The sequence below is a fragment of the Phaenicophaeus curvirostris genome, chromosome 1, assembly GCF_032191515.1.
Source record: "Phaenicophaeus curvirostris isolate KB17595 chromosome 1, BPBGC_Pcur_1.0, whole genome shotgun sequence".
In the NCBI taxonomy this organism is placed as follows: Eukaryota; Metazoa; Chordata; class Aves; order Cuculiformes; family Cuculidae; genus Phaenicophaeus; species Phaenicophaeus curvirostris.
In genome coordinates, this window is record NC_091392.1 from 48,010,963 (window position 1) to 48,038,449 (window position 27,487).

A 27,487-nucleotide genomic window follows, 5' to 3' on the forward strand; every position below is an offset into this window, starting at 1 on the left:
TTATTACACATTGAAACAAAACTTTAAAGCTGCATGGTGTCCCAATTAAACTGCCGCAGTCCTGCATTTGTAGCAGGGAGGAGCATGCTTGGTAATTGCCAGAGCCCTTCTCAGGAGCTCTTAAATAGGTATGATTTTCTCAGCTCACCCATTTTATGAAGAGTATTCCAGTTCAAACAAGCAGTGTGAACATGTAGTTTGGCAGTTTGCATTGCGACAATTATGAAAATTTCCACAACACAGACATTCTTAAGAAGGGATGGTGGCCTGAAAGAGCACCAGATGGAATCTTTAGACATGTGGGTTTAATTCTCTGCTCTTTATCAGGCTTTCCATATGACAGTCAAAGCAGCAACTTATAAGTGTAAGTGAAAACCTCAGTACCCATACCTTATTTTTTTCAATTAAAATTTTGTGTCCAGAGTCACATCCAGTCTTGTCATTAGAGTAGCAGAGCAAAAGAGTACTGTGGGAGTGAAGCTGTCTTTAGTCTTTCCAAAAAATGATATAATCTGAGGTTAGCGTTAGATAGGTCCTGAGCCTCTACTCATCAGTGATCCACAAATGGCATTTACTTTCAGGGACCCACTTTGGTGTGCGTAAACTGCAACAACACAAAAATCATTGCTGCTTTCATTCAGAATGAAAACTGAAGCTGGAGAAGCCCCTCACACATCTGAAAAAGAAAATAGGCTGGACCTATGAGGGCTTCACCTTGGAGCACGACTGAGCCAGGTTTGGCTCACTCATCCACCTGCAGGAATTCAGGTGGATGCACCTGATTTCCAGACTCCAAAGTGAGAAACAAGCTCAACAGCTCTGTCCGAAGTTAAGAGTGGCAGCAGAGCACAATTATATTCATCAAAGAGAGAGAGAGAGTGAGAGAGAGAGAGATACGTGGAGTCATACACAGGTCACATTGCTCAGCAGGTGTGTGTGTAGAGGGAAGAGCCTTTTCCACAAATTGAAAATGCTTGAAAAGCCTTTGGAGCGGGGATCAAGAATCATGTTTTCTTTTTTTATGGCCCAATTTTTGTTTTTATTTTCTATATGAAACAGTTGTCTCAAGAGAGGGTATGCTGAGGATCCTATAGTTGGCTTGAGGCTGCCAACACCGAAGGAATATGATGTTTAAGGGCCAGTCAGTGCTGGATCTTTGGGGCTGCAGTCATAAGCACCTGGCATTTTCCATGAATAGTATGCTAACTCTGGTCCCTACTTCAGTGCTATGTGTTCCTCTCTCTGGCAGCTTGGTACCTAAGGCATTTTCTGGATCAGTCCTTTGATCTTTACTAAGGGCCCAGAGGCCAAATCAAATGTTAAATCTGTTGTCAAATCAGCTGGTCTGTGGTAACTGTCTGCAATTTTGGTGTGCAATATCTTAGCTGATGGGAAATAGCAATTCCAATTTGCTTAACTTGGTCTGCAAATAGAAGGGGGTTATATCATCAGTCCACATTTGTTGCCAGCTAAGAGCAGACACTATGACTCTACTAGCTCTACTAGCTCTAGTAACTTTTCTGGGAATCTGACCCCTACCAGTCAGTTTTCCAGCTAGGTATCATAGCACATTCATGTTGAACTGAGATGTCAGGAGGCTTAATGCAAGATGCTCTGGAGTTGCATTGATGGGGAACATAGAAATTCCATTATTTCATTATTTCACCTTTTCCTGGGCACAAACCTTATAAAATGCATTTTTTTTTTAAGTATAACACACTTACAAAGATATTTGCTGTACTTACCTAGGTCTGCAAGATACTTTCAGGCATTCTGGGAAGCAAGATGCAGTAGAAGTAGGAAAAAAGTCCTACAATTTTTAGCAAATATGTTTTATCTCAACCTATTACACATCTGTTCACAGGGAAAACTCTGTTTTAGCCAGTATAGCAGTTTCATTTCTAGTTATTTTAAAATAAATTGTGGTCATTACTATGTAGAGATATTTTGATATTAATGCAAATGAGATAAATGTGCACAGACATCATGTATGCATAATTCCAAAAGTGCATGCCTGTAAATCCAATTATTCTAAATTTTGTCAGTATATCTGTATTTTAGTTGCTGGAATTGTTCTAATTCTTTAGAAGTGCAATGTGAAGAATTACATGTGCATTCAAAACCAAAAGCTCAGTTTGCACTGAAATCACATTTTTGTCTCTGCAGTCCAGCTGTCAGTAAATCAACTGTACAGTTAAGGGCTTCTCTTTTCTTTTTTTTCTTTTAAAAGTCTATTAATGACAAAATAAGGCTCTTAAACTACTGCCTCTGGCATCAGTCGCTCAAACAGAGCTGTATTGCGCTTTTTAACAACAAAATTAATTCCACATGAAGAGAAAAGTATTCACTCTCTTTCTTTTCCTTTTTCAAACTTTGCAGACGTCTTGCAGGAAATGGCTTGACATACATTCCTAAGGGAGCATTTGCTGGCCTTTTCAGTCTTAAAGTGCTGTAAGTAAACTGTGTGTTGTTTGATATATTTCTGATTTCCTAAATGCTCCAGGGAACTAATTAACCAGTGAAGTTTTGATCAAGTAAATTACATATTTTGATCAGCCCATTTTGAGCAGTTCAACTGAAGTGAAGATGCATATGAACATCATTAAATATTTTTTCAGATAGAAAATATCCTAAACTCAAAGTTTGGAAAACATGAATGCCATTCTAAAAATAATTTGCTCATCAAGTAGATGTCGCTGTAGAATATCAAAGGCCAAAAATAGTTCAGTTAATAGTTTCTTTAATTGCCTGAAAAGTTCTGATTTCAAGTCTGAAGCTTTTAGTGGACTTTTTGTGATCACACAAAACCAATGGTAAATTGCCTTTTCCTTCTCTTGAGAGCTGGGAGGGAAATCCATTATTGCAGAACACCATGTAATTTAAAATGAATTTAAAATTTCATATCTTGTTCTTTGCAATGTAATTTCCATAAGAAAAATTATAAAAAAATATGAAAAGCCCCTGCATTATTTGTAGGAATAAGACAGTACATATAGTTACTAAAATTTGTAGCAGGCCACAAGTCACATGCATATGTAAAGTTCACAGAAACTGTGTTATTAGTAAGAATGCCAACTTCCTAGGCAGCTTCAAGCCAAGCCATATGCTACTGTAAGAGCATACAAAGCTCTACTGAAAATATACATAAATGCAAAAGAAATATAAAGAATTTCCCACTCCATCCACTCAAGCTGGCCAGCTGTAGATCATGTTGGCCTAAGGAGATTCAGGCCTGCCAAAAATGATTTTATTTTCAATGTCCATCTCAGTATGCTTCATTTTGAAGGCAGAATGTACTGCTTCAGTTGTGCCCGCATAGAATCCTTTTATATATGTAGAAGTTTGTCCAAACAAGGATATTAGGCTGTATTCAAAGGGAAGAAAAGATTCTTTTGGAATGAAAAGTAATTTTTCAATCTTTGCAAGCTAAATAATATGTTATTTCAGAAAAGAGATTTGTTGGGTCATTGCTAGATACCTTCCATTTGAGAAAATTGATTTCACTGGGAAAAATTCAGCAGTTTTTGCAGAGATAAAATTTCATTCAAACCAAATCATAAACTACTTGTACAGTAGTTTATGTTTGCCATTGTAGCATTTTTCTGAGCAAGAATTTCTGAGCAAGAATTTCAAAAGTCAGTCCTTCATAGCTTTAGCAGAATAAGAAACTGAAGCACTTCAGAAGGCAGTCAAAATCAGTACATGAGGATGACCATTTCAGAATCATTGAAGGCAATTAGGAGTTCAAGCCCTATTGAAAGCAAATTGGTTTTATTCCTTCAGCTTCCTCAGCTGCTTTGAAAATCCTGCTTAAAGCTGGTATGTAGCTGTTAACAAAGCTAATACGCTACAGGTATTTGTTTGCTTTGAAGAGAACTAGCATTTTACAGGGGCAAGGGAACAGAATATTTGTGTACTTTTCCTTTGTTTGCAATCTTTAAGTAGAACCAGTACAAAGAAGGTAAACTTGGAAGAAAATTAATAATAGAAAGAAATTATCTTTACTCTGTTGATTCTGGGTTTTGTGCTACTCAAACTGTAGGATGCTGCAGAATAACCAACTACGCCAGGTTCCTACTGAAGCACTCCAGAACTTACGCAGCCTGCAGTCTCTGTGAGTATACTTGATAAATCAACTTGTAACCTTGCATGAAGAGTACTGTATGATTACCTATTAATTACCTGTTAATATCACTTAATAACGTGCTGAATCAGCTTTTTGTTTTGACTCTCTTTGAGGTGCTATTCAAGAGTATTATATTCTCAATTGAACATCAAAAGTGGCTGATTTCATTCCAGTAATTTCATGTCACCAGCACCTTCTTTGCAGCATTACAAACTGGATCACCATCTAAGAAGACACTCATTGCCCTGCAATGCTTTTTGTCCAGAAGGATATGATCCCTTAAATACTGGTCTTTCCCATGGTTCCTTGTTAAGATCCTTTACAGGCAAGAAGAAAGGATTCCAAATAATGCCCTTGATTTTTTTCATTTGGTGTACTTTTTTTCTTCTTAAGCAGTATGGAAAACACTATTAACTCATGAAACAAAGTGTGCTAGAGGACGCTTAATTATATTTTGTGCTTCAGGCAGGTCTCCTTATTTATAGTTCTTGACTGTGCCATGCTGACTCAGTCCACAAACTTCAGTTTTAACAGAACTCCTGCCAGAATTGGTAGACCAGGATTGAGGATTGGCTGCTTCGTGGTATGAATGAAATTATTTTGTTGTGCTTCTACCTTATAACATAAGGATGGTTGTACCAGATCACGCTAAAAGCTGACCTATCCCAGTATCCAGTCTTCAACAGAAGATGCCAAAGGAAAACTAGAAGGTCAGGGAAAGAATATAATGACACTCCTTTGGTAAACTGTCCCAGCTGCTGCAGGTTTGCACTCAGGCACTCATTGAGCCTCTTTTGGCTTCTTTGAATTTAATAGCTGTTAAAGAATTTTCTTCTATGAGTTTGTGTGATTGCTTTTGGAGAAGATGTAACACTCTTGATTTTTTGTGGCAACATATCTGCTGAACAACCAGCTCTGTGTAGCACAGTGAGGTACCTCCGGTTATTTACTTGGAACTTCCTACCACAAAAAGCAGTTCATCATTGATGTATGCCAGATTTTATAGACCTCTGTCATATATCCATTAGTCATGTTTTTCAATTGTACGCTGTTAGGATTGTTTCTCATGTGGTAGCTATTCCCTTCCTCTGGTCATCCTTGCAATTTTTACTGAACATTTTTCAGTTCTCATATATTTGTTCTGAGAGAAGTCAAGGAGGGATCAGACCTGAACAGCATGTTTGAAGTGTTTTCACACTACAGATTTCTAGAGGGGAATTATGGATGCTTCTTTGTTCACTTTCCTACTAACTCCTCAAACTTTCTTTTGCTTAATTTTTTAAAATTTTACTGAACGCTGAGCCGTTATTTTCATGATTATTACAACTGCAGGATTTCTTTTGAGCATGTCAATAACTACTCCAGAGTTTGTTACGTCATGTTTGGATTACCTTTTTCATTAAGTGCCTCACTTGACACCTGTCTATACCAAGCTTCATCTGCTGTGCTCTTTTTCACTCAATTAAGTATCAGGAGTTCCTTCTGCTGCACTTGCAGTTCATATTTTGCAACAACAAAGCCACTCTTGCTGAATCAATGCAGGACACAGTAAACAGCATGTTTCCAAATTCCATTGTCACCTGATACAAAAAAAAAGATGACTAAATTTTCTAAATTATCTTCTGATCTTGAATGTGCAGCATAAAATATGTAGATGATTGAAGATAGGCAGGCAGGTTCTTTGGACAGAGGAAAATGTCAACTGAGTCTTCTCTGTGCTTTATTTGACCACCTTATAATTACTTAAAATTACTTTGAAGTAAAATTATTTTCTTAAAAAGTCCCAAAATCCAAATGTGGAAGTCAATCTGGAAGTTCAAGTGACTATCACAAAAAAATGTCACTACAGTGAGCACTGATCACCAGCACCACTGGTAAAAGCCTAATGATGACAAGGCTAGAGTGAGCATCTGTACCAAGCCATCCACTCTGGTTAGAGTTAAAATGTATTGGTTGAGAAATGTACTGTGTGGAACATGGTATTCTTTTTTCCTGTATAAAGTTCCACCAGAAGGTTAACATCTTTTGCAGATATTCAATTCAGCCAAAATCTGAAGGACAGAATTCATCAAATTAAAAAATTTTCAGCAAAATTATGTCATCTGTGTGTAACTTACCACTGCATAGACACACATTATACTGTATTAGCTCCCAGTTTCTTATGTCCATCTTGAACATTTACCTCCTTAATACACAAAGAATTCGTTAAGCTTTCTAAAGGTGAAACAGCCCTAAGAATTAATTATCTTTTAATTGCTATTTGGTCAGTGCCTTTTTTCTTTATTGACCAGACACAGACTGAAATACCTCAGCCATGTATTTTTGAGGTTACAGTTCTTTCCTTTGATCTTTGAAAAATTCATGAGAAAATGCTAGTCTATTGACTATATTAGATTTTCTTTCTGCTAAACAAACAAAAAAAAATCTTGCTAAGATCACATCACTCTATACACATTCTGGACCAAAATACGATAAGCCAAGCAAACAAGAGTTCCTTTGTTGCTCTGAAAGAGACTGCTGAATTTTCAGCACTGTTTCTAAACAAAATGACAGTCTCAGTCAGGCTTTGTTGCAAATATTTTTTTACCTTTGGTGAAGAAGTTGAAGAAGTAAACCAAACATAGTTTGTCTAGTCTATGTAAAAGACCAATACTTTGTGACAGAATTAAAACAGAGGGAGAATAGGAGAGGTTAGTGGAAACCTTCAGACAGCTGTGTAGCAGACCCAAGATGGAATTATATGGGTTTGTACAGAAAAGCTACTAACGCCTGAAAGATGATCACCAGCAAAAGAGACTCTTTGAGGAAAAGAAAACTATTATTCTTTTGTTTGCTTTAACAAGGTTGTGCCTGCCAGATAAAGGTGTGCACAGATTCAATTTCTTGTTTCATACAATCTAGGAGTTTTCTCGTGGCAAGGTGATTCCTGCACTGGTTTCCAATTTACAATAAGAATTATTTAACCTTTGAAATAACAGGAGCCTTTTCAAGGGTGTAATTAAGAGGTTAAAAGCTTTTACAGAGGCAGTTCCTGTAAGATAGCAACTTCTTGTATTTATTATGTTTAACTATGCAGGTGGTAAGATTTCTTGAACCCCCATTAACCCTTTGCTTTAGGTTAGTGCAGATGTAAAAAACTGAAAACTGGTGACAAGACTCACATCTCTGCCTTTGGTGGTTTTGCTCAAGAAAAGCAGTCATGTACAGGGTCAAGCTGTACTAACTGCTTTGTTACCTCAATCAGTGTGAAATGGATTATATCAGAATTGTTTTTATAAAAGTTCACATAGATAATTCTGTGTGCGTGTATATGCACAATATATGGGTTTATATATGTAAACACAAGTTTTCCATGTTCACTCGTAATGCAAATTCATTACAAATTTCTACACAAAAAGGTATTTCTGGATTATATGGTCTCCTTATTATCTAGTTTCATATTGAAAAATGACAGTATAGGTATCAATAATGATAGATACATTGATTGATGTTAAGTGGCCTGTGGCACACACAACAAGAACTGATGTGTTGTAGGAATGAGCAACAATTTCTTCTAGTTTCTTGTTCAGTTTGTAATATTGCTGGCATATGGAATGCCAGGATAAATATTCATAAATTTCTTAGGGTTTGAACTACCTGTAGAACAGATCAGTCTTCTTTAGACAGCAGGTATTATTCAATAAATACTGTAAAATCGGAGCAAAAATTAACCAAAACTCCTAACATTTGTGAACTTCATCTTCAACAGGAAAAATTTGTGAGGAAACATTTATAGTGTTGCCTCAAAGAAAACAAACAACAGTATATTTTTCTCTGTCACTGGATCAAAAAAGTAAGATAAAGAATATTAAATTTTCTCAAATTTTGTAACAGTCTTTGTAGTTCAGTAGTCGACAACAGCAATGTGCTACTTTGATTAATAAATGAGTTCAGCTGCCAGAGTGTGGACAGTCATTAGGTAGGATGCCTTTTCCCTTTGTGGCAGGAGGATTTAATGAAGTAACCAGAACACGTTGATTTTGAGATGTGGTTTTGATCTCCAAGTATAGCAGAACTTGGATAACTTCAACTTATTGTATGGGCTATAATTTTCCTCTGAGATCTAGTGTGAGTACAAATTACCTAGATTACTAGTCCTAATAATTCAAATGGCATTTATTTCTGTTAAGCCAAAAAGAGCAAAATGTGTTCACAGGTACCATGTTTGAAAGGGGGGAATACAATCACTGTTATGTCACAACAGGGCAGCAGGATGTGCAGTGTCACTTGAATGCTGTCTTCCCTGTTACTCACCTTGAGCAAATGTATTTCTTTTGAACTGACTATACACAGATGGTATCTGGATTTTGTGTTTCCCACAGCATCAATATTTCCTTTTAAATCAAAAAGTCTATTAGTGATTTTGAAAATTCTTGTCTAGTCCAAAAACCTTTTACATATGTATGTTGATTTGTTTTTTCAAATATCGTTATTAACTAGCAGCTTGCTTTGTGTTCAACTTTTTTCTCTTAATGTATGTATTTGTTTAAAGAGATATCTTTTTTCTCTAGTGTAATTCTCTTGTCATTTCTAATGACATCCCTCATGTATCAGAGTGGCATATGATTTAAATATTTTTGAACAAGAAGGGATTAGCAAAGCAGGCTTTTTTTTTTTCACCGAACACATTAAGACAAATTTTCTATTACTAGCAACCAATAAGTTACAGATCTCAATTTGCAAATGTTGCTAAGTAAAGGAGAAAAGAGGAATTGGCATTGCTGGCAGAAAAGCGAAGCCTCTGCTGTTCTTTTATTGGGACTATTGTAATACAACACTTTGCAGTGAACCCAACAGGTGAAACTTCCTTCCTTATTTATTTTCTTGTTTAGATACCATTATTATGAGCAGTTCTTTTCCACTGTGTTATCAGACACAGGAACAGTCAAAATCAAGAACAGCTCAGGTGGTACCTCACTACTGTGCCAAACTGGTCATGAAGGATGTTTAAAAACAAGCATTTTAAACTGTATCACCTGCTTTCATTCCTGTAAAATTTAAGAGAACTTTCACCTTAATATTAGAAAATAGGGCAGAATCCAGAATATCCCATCTTCCAAAGCACTGGAAAGACTTGGTAGAGAGGAAAATTTAAAAAATCTTTTTTCCCTTGGCAAGCTACAAAGTTGGAATTTAGTGAGGCAAATTAGTTTGAATTTACAAGTAACAAGATAAGAAAATACAATCAATGCAATTTGTTTAAAATTTCCAAACAGAATTTGTAAATCACTTAAATTTTATTTTAAGAGATTTCAGTATTTTTTGGGAGCCTGATGGTGACACTGGGTTTTACATAAAAGATTATCTAGAAATCATCGTGGATATTCTTAATAATTGCCTGTCTGGAACAGGTCAGTAAATGGATTTTTTATCTTCCCGGTATACCTCCAAGTATTTAGCATTTCAAGGGATATTTCTGTTCTTAATCCAAACAAAGAATTGCATACTTTGAAAGCACTGTTCTTAGATGCTTGCAGTTCAGGCTTGAAATTAAAAAGCTCTTTTTTTCCCAGAAATGTCAACTTTAAATAATTTTTTTCTGATTTGATGCTTGTGCTAATAATCCTGATTTTTAGTTAAAAGACAAAATAACTTTGATGAAATCACGTTTTTATGAAAAGACGGGAGCTTTACTTGTAGTTTCCCGTGTCACACCCCATGATTATGAAGCCTACAGAAGGCATTATCCATCTCAGTAAACCCAGTACTTTAAGAGGTACCCACTGACTCTCTGAGGATGAATTTCCCACAGCTTAAATCGAAGTTGTGTGTACTCAGGCAGGTGTCTGTACACATATGCAAAGATGTCTCAAAAGTCACCATCGCAATCCCCTCATTTTATTGCATGTCCTAACCATCCAAGCTACTAGAGCCCTGGAGCACGCTAGGTAACAGAAGAATAACTGAAATAAGGAACATTAGTACAATATCAAACCACCCCTCTCAGTCACAGACACTTTTGCTCAATCAGGAAGACAGAGATCCAAGGTTCCCTAAAATGTATGTGTTACTATTGTATTTGTCTGCAGTCTCTAACTCAACCAGCTGTAGGGCCAGTTGGTTTCAAAGTGGAGTGTAAATAGGCTGAATTGGTTCAGCATTTCCAGGCCACTGGGTGAGGTTTCCTTTCATCGAGTAGAAGCTACAAAGAATCTGACTCTTTCCTGTCTTCTGAGCAACCTCAGAAGAGAGATTTTAATCACATTTTTAAGGGACAAATTTCTCAGCCTCAGAACTCCTAGCCAAAAATCATCATGTGTGGCAGAAGACCATCAGGACATTCACCATGTGCAAGAGGAAGACAAGAAGCCACTGTTGGAATGGTTAGTAGTGTGGAGGCTCACGCTAGATATCTGAGGAGGTCTTCTTGGGCACCATACAGCCACACTGTTGCTACAGCCAGCCTAGCAAAGCAAACAGTGCTTCAGAATGCTCCCAGGCACTGGCCATGGACTGTCCTATTGCACTGTTGACAGGGTCCTTGGCACACTTTTGACCTGCGCCAATTAACATTTGCCTGAACTGGTCGCCGGGGCCATCTGGCAGTTTGCACAGCACTGGGACCTTCCCCAGTAAGCCCTCTGGATACAGCCACTTTGTTTGGAAGGCCAGGAGAGGTCACTAGCATAGCACAGGCCACTCCAAGCCAGTTGGCTGCAGGACCTGAGACCAATCCCAGCCACACCAAACACACCAGATCTGAGTCTGCAGCCAGATTCCTGGGATAACCCAACAGCTCCTGATGGCCCTCACTTTTTCCCACCTGTGAGAATTGAGGGTACGTGGTATCAGAGCCAGTCTTTGTATAAAAACTGCATTGCAACTGGCTGTTTGTGCTTTATGCAAAGGGCTAGCATCCTGCCCCACCAACTTGAATGCAGGTTTACCAAAACACCTCAGCAGTGTGTTTGGCTGTTAAGAGGAACACTAAGTATTGAAACTCTCAGAGCTGCAGATCAATCAGAGCAGAGGGACAGAAACAAATGTTCCTAAACTGTGGCTTGTGACTTCTACTTTTTGGTCTTGCTGTCACCACACAGGTTTCTCTGTCTCAGTCCTGTAGAAGCCCACACAAGGTCAAAGCTGAAAGTGAGCTGTGGGTGCTGCTGTGCTGGTGTGTTGTAATTAAGCTTTTACAATAGTCCTGGCATTTTCCCCTGTGGATTGAAAGGGCTATCCAGCATGAAGGGCCATGTTTGAAAAACATGGCTCGTGGTAGCCAGCTGTGTTTTCCTTACCTCCACTTTTCAGAACGAGTTTTGATGTCGCTTGCCGTTACTTAAATGAGGCCTTATTCAAACTCTTGGCTCCTTGAGGGGGGTATGTCACTACGTGCTAGCAAAGGGATAGGGTTGCAGGTGACCCCCCTCCTGCCCATTATAACTTCCCCATACAGACCCTGTCCCCAACCCCTGTCCATCATTGCCCCCATATCTGGTGATAAGACTTGGCTGCAGCTCCTTGCATTAAAGAGCCTTATCAGGAGAAAAGGAAGGTGGTAAGAGAGGGAGGAGCATGCCCCTTCTTTAATCCATGATACCCAAAATCAGTCCTCATGTGTTCTCACTTCTCTACCTCCCCCATCTTTTACATATAGTCCCTTTTCATTTGGGTTTTTCCTCTCCTACTTTAAACTTAAATATCAGAGAAATTTTTTTGACCTTGACTACTTTATCTGTCTTTGTGGCTCTCCTCTTCTCCAGTCCATTCATTGTATTCAGGCCCTCATCCATTGCAAGAAGAGGCAATCCATGTAATAGCTGTTTAATTCAGAGGAGAGAATGACCTGAGAGAAATCTCCTTATGATGCCCCATCCAGCATTTGGTTTAATCCTGAATGAATGATCAAGACTGTCCAACCAGATATCAAGGAATTTCTTGATCACAAGGTACATGCAGGTCCTAGCTGGGCTTGCTCTTGGGAGAAAACTCAGGAAAAGGAAAAAAATGCATATTCCCTTAAAAACCTACCAGTGGTGTAAAACTACATATTCAGCCATATTGAATTAATCAAAAAATGTGAATCAAATATTTTTCAAATATCTGCTTTGACTCATTTTAGAGTACCAATAAATGAGTGTCATTTGCAATTCTATATAAATGATATCTTTTCATAGTTTATACACGTGGACGTAGCATTCATGGTTTGTCACAGGAGACACCAGTGGGGTACAGTCCACATAGCTCAAGCATTTGCTTGGAAAGGTTTGGACATTTCAAGTGAGCTCATGGTGAATTTTATACTGGCTGCTTTATTTACACGCTGCCTATCAGAAGAGATCAAGCATTTCTGTTTCGCTAAATTAGCTCCCTCTGGAATATAATAGCAGCTTTCAAACTCACCACATGTTATCTATATATTTTCAGTTATAGGGTCACATTTGTGAGTTAATGGGTTTAGTTCTGGAAGTGCCAAAACTTTGATCAACACATGTAAAACAATTGGCTGAAAACAGCAATTTTGATCAATGCTTTATACATCAATGTGCATTACTACAACATGACAGGAAACATAGCCACTGCTGAAACCTTTTAGTATCCGAGAGAGGAAAAATGGTACATGGAAATTTCAAAAAGATTAGATAACAAAAGAGCACTTGAGGCAGACTTCTTAGGAGCGCTTGCAGGATACGCTTTATTTAAACAACAATTCAACCACCTAGAATTTCACATATATGATAACAGTCGTATTTTTCTTTCTACATTGTGTATTTTGTTAACATAGCCAGTGGTGGGTTTATATTTGGAAACTTCAGCTACAAAAAGTATCAATTCCATTTCTTGCTAACAAATAGTGGTAAGATAAAAATCCTGGTCTCAATGACGACTGAAGCAGTATTTCCATTTCAGCCACAGGATCACATACAAACAACTGACTGTTGGGTTTGCCACACAGCTGGGCATCCTGTGAGTAACTCCTATGGAGTCAACGGGGACATCGGAGGTGCACAGGCAGGCTTCCTATTGAACAACATGTTAACTGTAACACAGTAGAACATTTAGTATGAATAAAGCCTCCATTCTTTAATCAGTGTAACTGTCAAGCTAAGGCAGCTGTAATTTCTTAGTTTACATACCAGCATCACCCAGGGAAGAAATTTGCTTCTGACTGAATGCAAAGAAATCTCATCTACTCATTCAAATTATACCTTATTTGAAAACACAGGCATAACATGGTTGTTGCCCGGAGAATGGGGGCGATACAGCCTGGGTATTTCTAAACATTTCCAGCCTCAGCCATTTGTTGACAGACCCTTGAGTTATTTTGGAAGCTCTGTTTCTGCTGCCTGCCATGTCAGTTATTATATTGAAAATCTAATTGTACAAGGGCTTTGACACTGAACTTTATAAATTTGTTCCAACTGACCTTGTCTCAGTTATTTGCCAGCCTGGCACGGAGCCTTAGCAATCATTATGTGTTCTCATGGAGTAGGTAGGAGCAGCATGGAGCAGGAGATAGAACAGACCTGACATTTTACATGACTGTAAATGAAGAAGCAGCTTTAAATAAAAAGATTAATATGCCTGTCATAAGGAGTATTGCATTTTTCTCAAATAGACCAAATTTAGGTTGCACTGGATTACTTATTTGCACCCTGAATGTGTCAGGTTTTTGTAATGTTTTCAAACATATATTTAAATTTATTTCTATTTCACCATTGACTCAATTACTCCTCTGTACAGCCATCTTCAGGAAAAGTTTTAGAGGATGGCTTTCATGCTCCAAATGACATACAAGTCACTAAAACACATTAAAAGCAGAAAAAGTATATCAGAGTACAGATCACTGTCTGGATGTTTCACAACATTTCAGAAATCTGCAGCACCTTTTTAAATATTTCCCTGAAAGCATCACAATGAGAAAGAGAAACAGAGCAAAAATAAAAACCAATGAATATATGACATAATATTTCTAGCGCCACATTTGCAAAAGGTTTGGTAGATTTAATCCTTATTTACACAAGTGTGAGAGTGAGATATCACCTGCAGGCTCTGAAGAGGTACCATGTGCAGCTGAGCTCCCTCTGTTGGCACTGCAGCAACTGAAGTGTATTTAATAACTTCTCTTTCAAAATAAATACAATGCATTAGCCACGCTAATCTCTAGCTAAAAAACATTTTGCGCCACTACTAAAAAATGTGAACTTCAGTGCTCACTGGAATCATTGGAATAAACAATATGTAAGAAGATTAAACAGGAACAGAGACTCAGAAGTGAGTTTTATTTTTGGCTCTTAGAGTGGGTGTCTAGAGTCTGGAAACCCCAAGCAGCTTGCAGCTTGGTGATTTATTGGCTCCGAAAGAGAATCTGTGGCTGAGTTTCTTACAATCTTTTATTCCATGCTTTCAAATAATAGGGAAAGGAAACACGTTCATACCTGGTCTGTAGAGTGGCACTGCTCAAAACTGATCAGTGTGTGCTCTCAGTGAGCTGATGGCTCCAAAAGGAAAGCTGTCTATGGAGAGCTAGCTGACAAGGAGACTTGCTAGCGCAATCTGAGGTCACAGAGGTGTGGCTGCAAACAAGTTGGAAATGTAGTCTCTCCTGGAAATGAAAAATGGATGTGGCAACCCGTGTCCATCCTTTGAGGTTGTCTTTTTTATGATGATTTCCGATATCCATTGTGTAAATTCGCTGTTCTTTTCTCAGAGTCAATTTTCTTTTCTTTTCTTTTTCTCCTAGGCGTCTGGATGCCAACCACATCAACTATGTGCCCCCCAACTGTTTCAATGGCTTGGTCTCCCTCAGACACCTGTGGCTAGATGATAATTCTTTGACAGAAATTCCTGTCCAAGCTTTTAGAAGTTTACCAGCACTTCAGGCAATGACATTGGCACTGAATAAAATTCACTACATACCAGACTATGCTTTTGGAAACCTCTCTAGTCTGGTAGTTCTGTAAGTTTTATTGATTATTGTTTAGCCACAATCTCTGTTTGCAGGACTTTGACCGTTTTGTGTTAAATTACTTGAAGATACAACGTTGAATTTAGATGTTGCCTGAGATAACCTTTAATAATTAAATATTCCCCTATTGCCTCTTCAGTTGGTAAATGAGAGGTAGATATATACATCGGATAATTAAATTCCTGGTTTGTATTACGTTCTTAGTATTAAATTGATATTAACCACAAATCTGTGGTTTCCCTTCTAAATTTGCACTAGGCTTAGCAATATTCCTTTACCAAGACGCCAATTCCATTTGTTGCAGAAAATTTTCTTTTTCAAAACTTAATGTTCTGGATTGCACATGCACTACAAAAAAAATAAATTAAAAATTATCTTGGATAAACAAGTTTTTTACATCTTCCTACAGTCAAACTACATTTGCTAAATCGCTTGTTTTGAGGTAACCTTAAAAGTTTCCATCTCCAGTAATGAACTATGTAAGGAAGTTTTAAAAATCACCCTATCTGTTCAGCAAAACAAACAGGAAGAGATGAATTGTGTGCCCTAAAAATCTGTAAGTCAGTGTGTACTGAATGAAGGAAGATTAAAAAAAGAAAATGAACTGAAAGCTTTTTAAAAAGGAAATTAACTGAAAGCTTTCTGGGTGTCTTCAAAAGAATGCTGTCCAGTAGAAAAAGAATGCATTTCCTTTCATAGAAAGTGTGTGTAGTTTTGTGTTTCGCTATTTTTTCATACCAGTTCAACTAAACAAAATACGCATAGCTCACACCAAAATCTCAAAGAAATACAGTGGAGAATAGTTTCAGCTCTTTATGTTCTGGTAATGTACCAAGTGGAAAAAATTCTAGACTGGATGGAGAAACTAGGGAGGAGAACTGAGATGGAAAATTTATTTCAGGATACTTCAGAAAATGTTAGCATTATTAAAGAAAAAGTAATATATTCAAGCTTTCTAAGCAGTCTGAATCTACACTTTGGATATTCTAGCATACTCTAGGCCCAGTGTAAGCACCAAAATTGGCACACGCCAGGGTTCTCCGTTGACATCTATAATCACCATCTCTGTCTAGCGCTTAATATATTCATATAAGCATATAGGGCACCAAAAATGGAGGGTAACAGCTGCTTTATGCCTCTGAATCTTTGCCTTCTGTTTACATTAAGTATCAGTCCCATTCAAGTTTAAGAGTGGATGTACTTGTTATTTGACTGAGCTTTTAAGCTTATCTCTGTAACGCTAAAGACAGAAGACTGACTTGAATGTCATTCTCTAGATCCCCAGCAGAAATATAGCAGGGCAGTTAAGAAATAAAAGAGAAAATTATTTCTTTTCATGGCCTGATTGCTCATACTTAGTTAGGTTTCCTTATTTTACATCCACCTTGCTTATTTCTAGTCTTCTGGGCTTCATATTGATTAATAATTGAGTCATTCATCATGATCGACAACATCTGATAATTTTGGCTCATCAAAATCTTTGTGTGTGTTTTGGTTTTCTTCTCTTTGCTACTCTATTCAGTCTGGGAAATCTTCAACTTAGTGCAAAATTAGATCATCAGCTGGGCTTCATATTGATTAATAATTGAGTCATTCATCATGATCGACAACATCTGATAATTTTGGCTCATCAAAATCTTTGTGTGTGTTTTGGTTTTCTTCTCTTTGCTACTCTATTCAGTCTGGGAAATCTTCAACTTAGTGCAAAATTAGATCATCAGCTGGAGCAGGTTTGAAGATCTATCTTTAAAGATTAAACATAATTAAAATTTGAATGGACTCACCATGCTAACTAAAGCATTAAAGGTCAGTGTAGTCATTAAAAGAAAGTTGATTAGATTCGTTCCTTCAGAACATTTGCATTTTGCCATCAGAATCCCTGCTTTTTATGGACAGATTGACTCAATTTCTGTAGGTTCTGCAGAAAATTCAGAGGGCCTCTGGTCTTTAACATTGTTTTCAGAGCAGAACAAAGCATTGAAGAGGAAGTGCCTGGCAGCCCCTCATGCACAGCCCTCCTTATCTTTTAAAATGCTACTTCTGTAGTTTCCCTCCACTGTAAAGGTAGAGTGTCAAGGATAAAAAGGTAAAGGAGAAATTTGGGGGAAAGGTATCTTTTTTAAAAAAACAACTTGAAGTGGTTATCTACTCACATTAATGAGCTTCACACAGAGAGAGTTTTTTTCCTTATCAGTCTAAAAGACTTAGAAATGGAAAGGACTCAGCCTTCATGCAGAGCAGTTGGTTGAAATATATTAAATGGTTACTTTCAATCGATAAACATTTGAGAAAGTAGTTGTTGTTTTTTATAGTTTCAAGGAAAGGTAAATCTCAGCACTTTTAAGATTGGTTTATTTACTCATCTCAGGGAAGCTATCACTTTTTAGTCCTATGACTTTGTGTGCTCTTTCATTCTACCAGCCCAATGTCCCTTGCCTGTCTGCCGTATTATCCATCTCCTCACCTGCTCCTGTTCTGTGCCATACCCTCTAACACCCTCTGAGTCTACATCTTCCAAATGTGCACCTCACACCCCACACACAGTTTTTTTAAGGCAATTTGATAATTAATCACCACTGAGAATATGTCTACAATTTCCCAGTATTCAATAACGCAAATCCCAACCGGGAACTCCAGGATATACCCTTTGTTAACAATCTAGGTGATTTTAAAGCAAATCTCTTCTCTGAAACCAAATGGAAGACTGTGTGAGTGGGGAGATATTGGGGAAAAAGGGAGGAGGGTGATGAAGGCGCCTCCTATAGATGCTCTGGCAAAAGCATGACTTGCATATAATTAGTGTATGCCTGAAAATAAGTTTCTTTGGATTTAACCATCAAAATGTTTTGCTTAAGTCTGCTGGGTGCAGTGTGCTTTCCTGACTGTGTGCTTAATGTCCCCCTGCAGACATCTCCATAACAATAGAATCTACTCCCTGGGAAAGAAATGCTTTGATGGGCTCCACAGCCTAGAGACTTTGTGAGTTGACCTCTTATTTGTTTCCTTTTTTCAGTGTTTTCATTAATATTCTGAAAGAATAAAAATAGCCTAAAAGCCAAATGTGGGGTTTGGCTTGCCTAATCGCTACAGGATCTAAGTGACAGTTTACAATGACTCCATGTAGCAAATCCTATTTTTGACTATAAAATTAGTTTGCCTTTTTAATAAGCATTGTCAATTGATAAATTGTTTGAAGGACAGTTGGAAACTGTACTAAGCTTTGAAAAAGAAGTGGCTATTTACAAGCAGTTACGTTTGCCTAGCTTAGTACTATTTATTTGTCTTGTTTAATCAATAAAGCTAACAGCTAGATTGGGAAATTGTTGCAATGAGAACCTTTAATATTAAGAAACTGTCTTGCCATAGAGGAGGTTTATAAAATTAGATGGTTTTATTTTATTATCTCTGGAAAAAGCAAAAGTGCAAGGTAGCCAGATTATGCATGTGTTTTACAAGGGGGAAGAGGAATGTTTCAGTAATATCGAAGTTTTTATCTTTAAAGCACTCTGATAAAGAATAGCACTGGTAAAGATTGGAATTTCCTCAAACTTTCACAGTAGTTCTGTTAAGACCAAATCGATTTTCTTGAGTATTCTAACAAAAAATAGTTCTCTGAGGAAAAGCAAACAGGAACACAGTGCTGATGGTTAGCACAAAGTATTCCACTACAGAGTTAATCAAATAAAGATGTTGTCTGCAAGAGTAGACCGCAGACCCCAAAAATGCTACAGGGACAGTAGACTCTTGCATATCCTTCCCCTTGGCACCTGCCAGAATCAGCTTCATCATTTTCAGAGATTTTAGATATTTCACTCAACCAGGACAGAGGCTAAGAGGCCTTTTATGAGAAACAAATGGACAAAGGTTCAAATATGAATAATGTTAGTCTAAAGGTGAGTATTTGCTTTCTCAGCCACAGAACTATGTACTGCCCACTTTCATGTTTCATTAAGCTCACAAACAAAGAAGTTTGGGGCTTTTTTTTTTTTTCTATCACTAGTTTTGATTACATTTATCCCCTGGCACTGAAATGCAGTTTTGTAATTTTGACATTTAGCCGGCTGTGAGTTGCAAGGAAGTCCCTTAGTGTAGCACCGGAAAGGGGGACGGGAAAGGGAGAAGGAAAATGTAATCATGTGTTTTGTTTTTTTAAGTGAGATTCACATGGCACTTGGTCAAAAATGGGGAAAAACAGAACAATGGAATAAGTAATTGCATACCCAGTCCCAGCCACGTGGCATGAGAGAGGTGAATATAGAGAGGACAGTCATGAACCTGGGAATAAGTGTAGGTGCAGCCACTTCATTCACAATAGGAGATTGTAGCACTTGCCTCAAGCACAGTAACTGCATACTCTGTAGACTAGTTTCCAGGTAGTTTCAGATAATCTAAAGAGTGGACACCAGCTTTAAGGTCATTTGTTTGCATCGATGCATAGATCTGGAAATCACATATCACTGGAGGGCAAAACCAAACCAAACATGCCTGTAATCTCTTTTTGTCAATAAGCAGGAGGGAGAGATTTACAAGCAGGAAGGAAAGCCTTGTTGAGTTCAGACAGCAGCTTCCTGCCTGCATTACTTCAGCCTGATACTATTTCTATTTCAATATATTCTAAACTGTAATCTATGGTTTGCCTGTTCGAAAAGGCTCAAGTTTTTTCAGACTGTATTCTTCACAAAGCAGCGCCAGAGAGCATCACAGTAAACTAGCATTTTAGTTTCAGGTGTGTCCTGAATGTCAAAGGATGTGTATGTCTTGCTGAGGGAAGAAGTAGGCTTACAGTCTATTCAGCCTACCAGAATAAAGTCTATTTACCACAGCAGTTCTTAAAGCAGAGGTCGCTACCACAGCTAGCCTACTGTTTTTACAATTTGTGTGGTTAGAAACATTTTCCATATGAATATTGATAAATCTTAAACTTAACGACACAAATAATAGTAACACTGAACTTACTGTGTGTTATCCCACTTGTTTTAGCCAGAAGATTTCCCCAAGTAATTTTTACCCTCCAAACTCCAGTAGGTCTTATTTTTACCACTTAAAAATTAGAAAAATCTCTTTGGAGAGTTTTTCATTGATAAAAAAACCAACTAATACAACTAGTCAGTGAGTCAGAGGCAAATGAAACCTTTTTAGTTAGCTATGTAAGATATCATGCAAAACTGTTGAATATTCTGTGTGAAAGTATATTTTTTTCCTATTAATACTTTAAAACCAAAAAAAAGATGGGCAATTTACAAAACAGCAAATCCCATAGTAGTATCTGAATCCACTTATGTTTTCTTTACTGCAGAATAGCTAAGATATAACTAAAACTAGGATGCCAATAAAAAATAGAAATGATAATGTGCCCTAAGTAGAGCTTGTTGGAAAACACACATACACTTTTGAGGATTTCCTGGCTTTTGGCTGTATGTTTTTATTCCATGCATGAGAGATGATATTTCATTTCAAATGCCAACAATTCGATGTTATACTTTTTGCAGTGCATAACCTAAATAATAAAATCTATTTTCACACAGAGATTTAAATTACAACAGTCTGGACGAGTTCCCTACTGCTATCAGGACGCTAACAAACCTAAAGGAACTGTAAGTATGGAGCCCGTATTAGGAAGGAGGATGTTTTGTCTAGTGTGTGTTTATTTTTTTAATGCTGGTGATTTTATCAGTAAACCTTAAAAACTGATATCCTAGGAAAAAACTAATAAACATGTCAACATGCATCAAATCTCATTATCAGTATTCAGTTTAGACCAGTCAAGTGCTGATAACTTTTATTTTTATACTGCATTATGCAGTGGGTTTTTCCAGCAACTTCATACTTGGAACACTGTAAATGATAAACACAATTAATTCACTTTGAGTCCTAAACACAACAGTTGGATTTTGCAAGCAATCTTATGCATCGCAGTGTTATAGTCTAAGAGAATGTGGCACCCTTATAAGTCCCTCAGGTTTAAATGTCTTTATCTTCTGCCCTGCCTTCCCCCTATTAAATTAAAGCAGTTTCTTTTCAATATAAGGAGTCCTGTTTAATGCTGCAAATGCACAGGCATAGTTTGCATTTCAAAAAAAATCAAGAATTAAAAAAAATCAATTTAAAAAAATCAACAAAAAAAATCAGCCAAATTTATTATGAGAACCCCCTAAACTATAAAAATAAGAATGAAATTATATTCAAGCATTTTACACACAATGTAGACATTGATGCATATGTTCAGAATTCATTCGTTTTAATTATTTGACATGTTACTGGTATCATCAGCACAGATTTTTGAAAAAACTAGGTAATCACGTAGTAGTTGGACATGGTTGTACCCCTGCCACATCGCAAACTGAGATTAAAGCCACTTTAAGTAGCTACCTGGGATTTTTTCCAAAGCAGGGAAGTTGATTATAGCTCAGCACCTTCAGTGCTGGCAAAGAGTGCTGTTCTGGAGAAGGGAGGGGGAAGATGAGTTTCTCAGTACAACTATTCTCAGCTGCTGTTACATCATCTGTCAGCTAAAATAATTGGTATGAAATCCAGTAGCCTCGAAGTATTGCCTTTTTTGCTGACCTCTGGAGTCAGTAGCCAGACGGGGATGACTCAAGGTTTGCAGTAAATGCACCTCGCACAGTCCAAAAAACTGCCTGAGGTGCTTGAGGTTACTTAGTGGCCCCGTAGAACTTCACCTGTAAATATCAAACTTGTAGTTTCAGGTAAGCTCCTAGGGTGCAGGAAATCTTTGGCATGTGAAATTGCAACCTGACATCCCAAATCCAGCGCGTACCATGGCACCATGTACTCCAGTGCATTATTTGGGCCCTGGAAGCTGATCCTATGAGCATGAGGATTGAGCCTATGCATACCCTGCCATTCTCACCCAAGTGGGAGCCCAGGTCTACAGACGCTCACCTCATTGCAGGTTAATCTTAGTAAGGGTGTTTATGGGTGGGACCTCATTTCTCTCAGAATTTGTGCATGGGCTGAAAACACAGACTATAGATTTTTGTTTACAGGTTGGCGGCATCCAAGGCAACCGGTCAGAGCTGGAGATCTGCTGCCAGGTGGCCAGCATGTCAGGGTCTTATCTGTTTGATGCTACAGGGACTATTGTCCCAGATGCTCTGCACTTCTAAGTCACTTGCAGGAGTAATTACACTCAAAAATAAGTGGGTATAGCTGTTATCCAAAGTTGATGCATATGTAGTGTTTTCCAGACTGGGTTTTGAAGATACCCATAGAAACATTTTTCCGCTTGTAGCTTTCATATAGTTTTTTCACCCAGGGGTGCAGATAGATTTTACTGTTCTTTTTCTCAGTATGTGAACTGGCAGGCTGTAAAGTGCCTTCATTTCAGACAGGGTGAATCACGTGAGCAAGGGCTCCAGGACACAGGCTGAAGGCATGAGCACGCTGTCTTCCAGCTGGCTTCAAGCTCTTCTGTACAGAAATGCTGATGATGGAGCTGCTCCCTTATGCTAACTCAAGTCAGAATAGTGATGAGGGACCAGATCCTGCCGTAGAAGTAGCCATGCCATTTTCTCAGCTTTTCTTCCATGCAAAAAATCCCACTCAGTGCAGCCACAAAACCAGTCTGTTTACTGGTTCAAGATGAAAGGAGATCCTCATATTGCTTAGTCTGCATCCACATGGATGCAGTTTTTATTTCATGCAAAAGAACTAGGGATTCAGAGCCTTGCTCTGTAGCTCATCAGCAGTAGCACAATGCCTAAACAAGTAAAACCAACAACATGGGACCCACTCTAGTAAAGGCCAAGTGTGCTTGCATCAGTGAACAATCTGAGGCTTTCTAAATGCATAAATTTAAGCTGGGAAGCCTTTTTTATACCCGACTGAACTAATGGGAGTTTCCCACACAAATCATCATTGTTCTTTTGAAATCTTAGTTGTTTCTTTTGTTTTTCACAATGGAGAATTACTCATATGAATAAAATCCAGTAATTAATGATGAGACAAAGAGTTGGCCCACTATCCAGCAGGCACGGCTACACTGGTCATTTGGTTCATGTCCACATTTAAAATATTTTTTAAAAAAGGTGATTGTGGGAGGCTCAGTATATTACAATATAATGTATAAAATAATTTACTCGATACATTTTTGCAATCCATTATTGTTGAAGGAAAAGAAATAGTTGTAATTTAACAAGAAATATATATTTAATCTTATTGTTATTTGTTTTATTTTTATTATTATTATCTAACTATTAATGTTAATGGTTTATATGTATGTGCATATTTACATTAGATCTATATAGATACACACATAATGTTGTAAATACATGACATGCAGTCATAGAAGTTTCCTGCTGAGGCCAGCTGAATTTTAAAATTATGTTTTTCAGTTTACTTCAACTGAATGGTCTTGTTCATTTATAAAACTGCAGAATTCCAGCTATTTTGTTGCTTTTTTTCAGTTCTGTCTTATTACAGAAAACAAGTTCACACCTTTGTATACAGATACTTTTCTTATTACGAACAAAAAAAAAATTGTCATGCATTGTGAATACAGATTGTGCCTTCACAGGTTTCTTTTCTTACTGTGTAAACCATTTTCCTTTTGTAGGGGATTTCATAGCAATAATATCAAGTCAATACCTGAGCGTGCATTTGTGGGTAACCCATCACTTATTACAATGTAAGTGATAATGGTTTTATCAATTACTCTTCTTGTTTGAGAATGTGGGAATGAGTGCTGTATTTGCGGCTAATTGTCAAATGAGTCTTTTTATAAGCATATTGTGTAGCACATCATTATAGAAGCAAAGAAGCTCATGTCTTCCCAACTTCGTGAAAAAAATGGCAGTTTGCATGCCTTGTTTAAGGGAAGCAAGTAATGGTCGCTGGCCTTTGACCTTTTATTTTAACTATTTCATCTAAGTCTGTTAGCATTACTGGCAGTGTAGAACTTAGGAAAAATAAATCTTGACAGATTCCAGTCTGATTCCCATTATCTTACATGAGAATGCATTTAACGTACAGACCTCAAAATAAGAAAGTGGGAAATAAATGTAAGAAAAATAGTGACTTATCTTGAGCAATGTTATTTTATAAGCAAAAGCAGCATGGCTTCAAAAGTGCCAGGGAACCTTTTCTGAGTATGTGAAGTTCTGGCTTCTTCCCCTGCTAACTTTAAACTTGTCTGAGGACCTAACAAAGTTATTCATATTTGGATTTCCATCTTTGAAAATGCAAGAGGAAGAGAGAATAGTTTGTTGACCGGCTTCTTGCTTTAAAACCAAGAAAACAATGATTCCTTGAATATTCAAAATGTGAAATGTGGTTGATAGAGATAGATTAGTGGGCAAGAAAAGCCCAGAGGTGCACATCTGTTACAACCAGAGATGCATGGTCTGTGAGTCATAGAGTTTACTCATTTGCTTATAGTATAGTCATGTAATATATTTAAATCTTCTAAAATATTATTCATTAAAATGTCTCTTTTATCTTCTTGTTGCAGACATTTTTATGATAACCCTATCCAGCTTGTTGGAAAATCTGCTTTTCAACATTTACCAGAACTCAGAACTCTGTATGTGTTTACTTTTTTATTTTAATTGTCTATATTAGAGTTGACCCACAATTCCCTCATCACAACTGTATTGTAATGATGCTTTTAAATTCTAGGACTTTAAATGGAGCTTCACAGATAACAGAGTTTCCTGATCTGACAGGGACTACAAGTCTGGAGAGTCTGTAAGTGCTAGGGAAGAATTTTTTGCTTTGTTTTATTTTTCTATATAATGACATATTCTAAAGAATTTATTAAAATATGTATATTTTTTACACAATCTTTAAAAAGCAATTTTTTTTCCTTTTGTTTTATAAATAATTTCAACAGGACACTCACAGGAGCACAGATCACCTCTCTCCCCAAATCAGCTTGTGACCAGTTACCCAATCTCCAAGTGCTGTACGTTTCAGTAAGATTATTAACATTACATAAATGCGCGAGATTGATGGACAAATGAGATAATTATGATTTCAAAATTACCCAATTACTGCTATTTCTGTATATCACATTGCTTCTTAAGAATTCAGCTCAGGGAGCTGGCCCCCGTGTTACTCCCAAAGTTCACAACCCAGTTATCAGTCAGGATTTCCCAAACAGTGCTAAAAAGATAATTACTTTGCATATTGTCAGGAAAGCGTAAAACAGTTCTTGATTTTGTTTAAAAAACAGCAGAGCTACCTTATTTTCATTCATTCTGTCTCTCCTGCATTAGTATGTGGGGTTTTTTTCCTCACTGAGGCAGATAATTCAGTGAAGTGCATGGAAAATATAACTGAGTAAAAAGTGTAGTTTTGAGTCATTGTTCTGCTCCTGCTCTAATTCCTTTTCCAACCAGACGTAAGTAGCTGACTGAAATTATAATAGACTATTTTTTGGCATAGTGGACACACAGGATTTTTATACTAAATATCCAATATTATTTTAGCTTGAAAATTTCCTTGGAGTTTGCTTAATCACTAGCGAAAGTAATGATTGCGTACATTTCTTTGAGAATGAGCCAACAGCACTTTTTCCTATGTCTTACATCACTGGGAATGTATTTGGTATTAGTTCTCTGGCCAACAATGAAATAGCACTAATTAGAACACATTATTTGAATACCAGCATGGATATCATGAACATTTCCAGAAAAAAAAGTTTTAGTTGATGGACTTAATATAATTGTTTCCACAATGATAACAGACTGAAACAGAGTCTGTTGCCAGAAGAAAGTCTGCACACAAACTTAAGTTTAAATATGTCCTGTGCTATTTAAAACAATAAGTAATTTCATAACAGAAGGCAAATAAATACTATGGCAATTAATAACTTGTACAGTTCATTGTAGAATAGGACTTTCAATTGGAAATCCATGGTTTTTACTTTTGAGCATCAAGATGTATTATTAGAGCTGATATTTAGAAGGGTGGGGAACTAATGTGACAGCAATTTCATGTACTCAGAGTTACTCTTCCCCCATTCCCATCAAATCAGAATGATCCTGCAACTGCATCTTTAGGTTTCAATGTTAGTTTTGCCTGTGCCGTGAAGTATAACAAAGTATTAACAAAGTGGGGAGAAGTCCTTAATAACAAACAAGTAAAATATTTCCCAAAGCTCTAACAAAAATTGAGGGGAAAAGATTTCCAGGTTTGGGTTATTTTTTTCTGTGTGTGAAGGAGTGTCAATATGTACTAAATTCAAGCCGGTAATGTATGTTAAGAAGACCTAAATCACAAATCTGTGCATGACTGAATAGCCACCATCCATCATCTACCTTGGCCTAAAAGCCTCCAGCTCACTTGAATTTCCCTCTGCCATGTCTGTTTGGGCCACAGACTATCTGTGAAAAATACAAAAATGGAAACCATAATCTCCCCTGCTGTATCAAAAAATATACATATATTGATGGTAGCCTTTGTGCGTGGTAAAAGCAGAACAAAACACCTTAAAAACACACACAGTCATTACTTCCACCACTTGCACAAATCAAGTATAGAAAAGTCTAAATGCCCCTGTTGGAATAGTAACAGTAGAAATTAAATTTTACTAAGAAAGTAAATAGGTAGAGATGAAGCAGTTTTAAAGAATTTGAAACAGGAGTGAAGATAGATTACTCGTTTATGTGATAATATCTATAATTGTGGAAAAGGACATTTTTGCTATATGTAGACATAAGAGTTTTTGCTGTATACTTTTCACTAGCAGATTTCCCATTCAGTTTTCCCTAAGCAACATGTATATATATAGGATGAGACTGCTGGGTGGTGGAGGTGGATATTTGGTTCCTTTTTGTTCCCCTCCAATTTCTGCAAATTGCCTGGGTTTGGTTTTGATTAGCTATATTATACTATAAATCAGTCCAGATGTTTCAGTTATTCTGTAATTTGTTGAGTTTTGTCTCAAGTCTTTTTAAGTTTTTTTTCCCCCCATGTAGTGATTGATTTCAAAGTTAGTTCCAGTACATTTTTAACCATTTCCCTCAGTTATAATAGTCTAAGAATCAGAGGCAGTAGTGCTAAGTTGAAGTGTAGAATGAAAAGCTGACTACAGTGTATTGTGGTTTTAGCAGAAAAATACAGGATCTTCTTAGAAAAAAAAATACGAGTATATATATTTAGTAAATTCTTTTAAATGGTTTAAATATTTGTCAGAATTTAAACCTGACTAATATGAAGCCTATGATGTAAATCCAATAGTCCCTATGAGCAGATGGCTGGTATTGTTGCTGTAGAACACTCAGCAGAAGCCTGCTCTTCAGGCAGGAAATCTTCAGACAATGCAAGGAATTTGCAAACGTAGGATGTTGAGTTACTACCTTTTACCTTTCCCTTCCTCTCTCCTCTTAGTTAGAAATCAAAATCTAACAGATGAGAAATGATAAGTGAGTTTGCACATTTCTGTTCTGTGG

At 37.2% G+C, this 27,487-nt stretch overlaps 1 protein-coding gene across 2 annotated transcripts in view; it reads left to right on the forward strand.

Annotated features, from left to right (window-relative positions):
* LGR5 (leucine rich repeat containing G protein-coupled receptor 5) overlaps positions 1-27,487 on the forward strand; it is a 91,948-nt gene that overhangs the window by 51,857 nt on the left and 12,604 nt on the right. The window contains exons 3-11 of one of the 2 annotated variants that reach the window (XM_069857455.1): positions 2,380-2,451; positions 4,043-4,114; positions 14,850-15,065; positions 17,982-18,053; positions 20,600-20,668; positions 23,650-23,721; positions 24,544-24,615; positions 24,711-24,779; positions 24,925-24,996. In XM_069857455.1, the coding sequence (XP_069713556.1) occupies positions 2,380-2,451; positions 4,043-4,114; positions 14,850-15,065; positions 17,982-18,053; positions 20,600-20,668; positions 23,650-23,721; positions 24,544-24,615; positions 24,711-24,779; positions 24,925-24,996 (786 nt within the window). The remainder of the gene's footprint in view (positions 1-2,379; positions 2,452-4,042; positions 4,115-14,849; positions 15,066-17,981; positions 18,054-20,599; positions 20,669-23,649; positions 23,722-24,543; positions 24,616-24,710; positions 24,780-24,924; positions 24,997-27,487) is intronic. The other variant, XM_069857463.1, reaches the window with a different exon arrangement.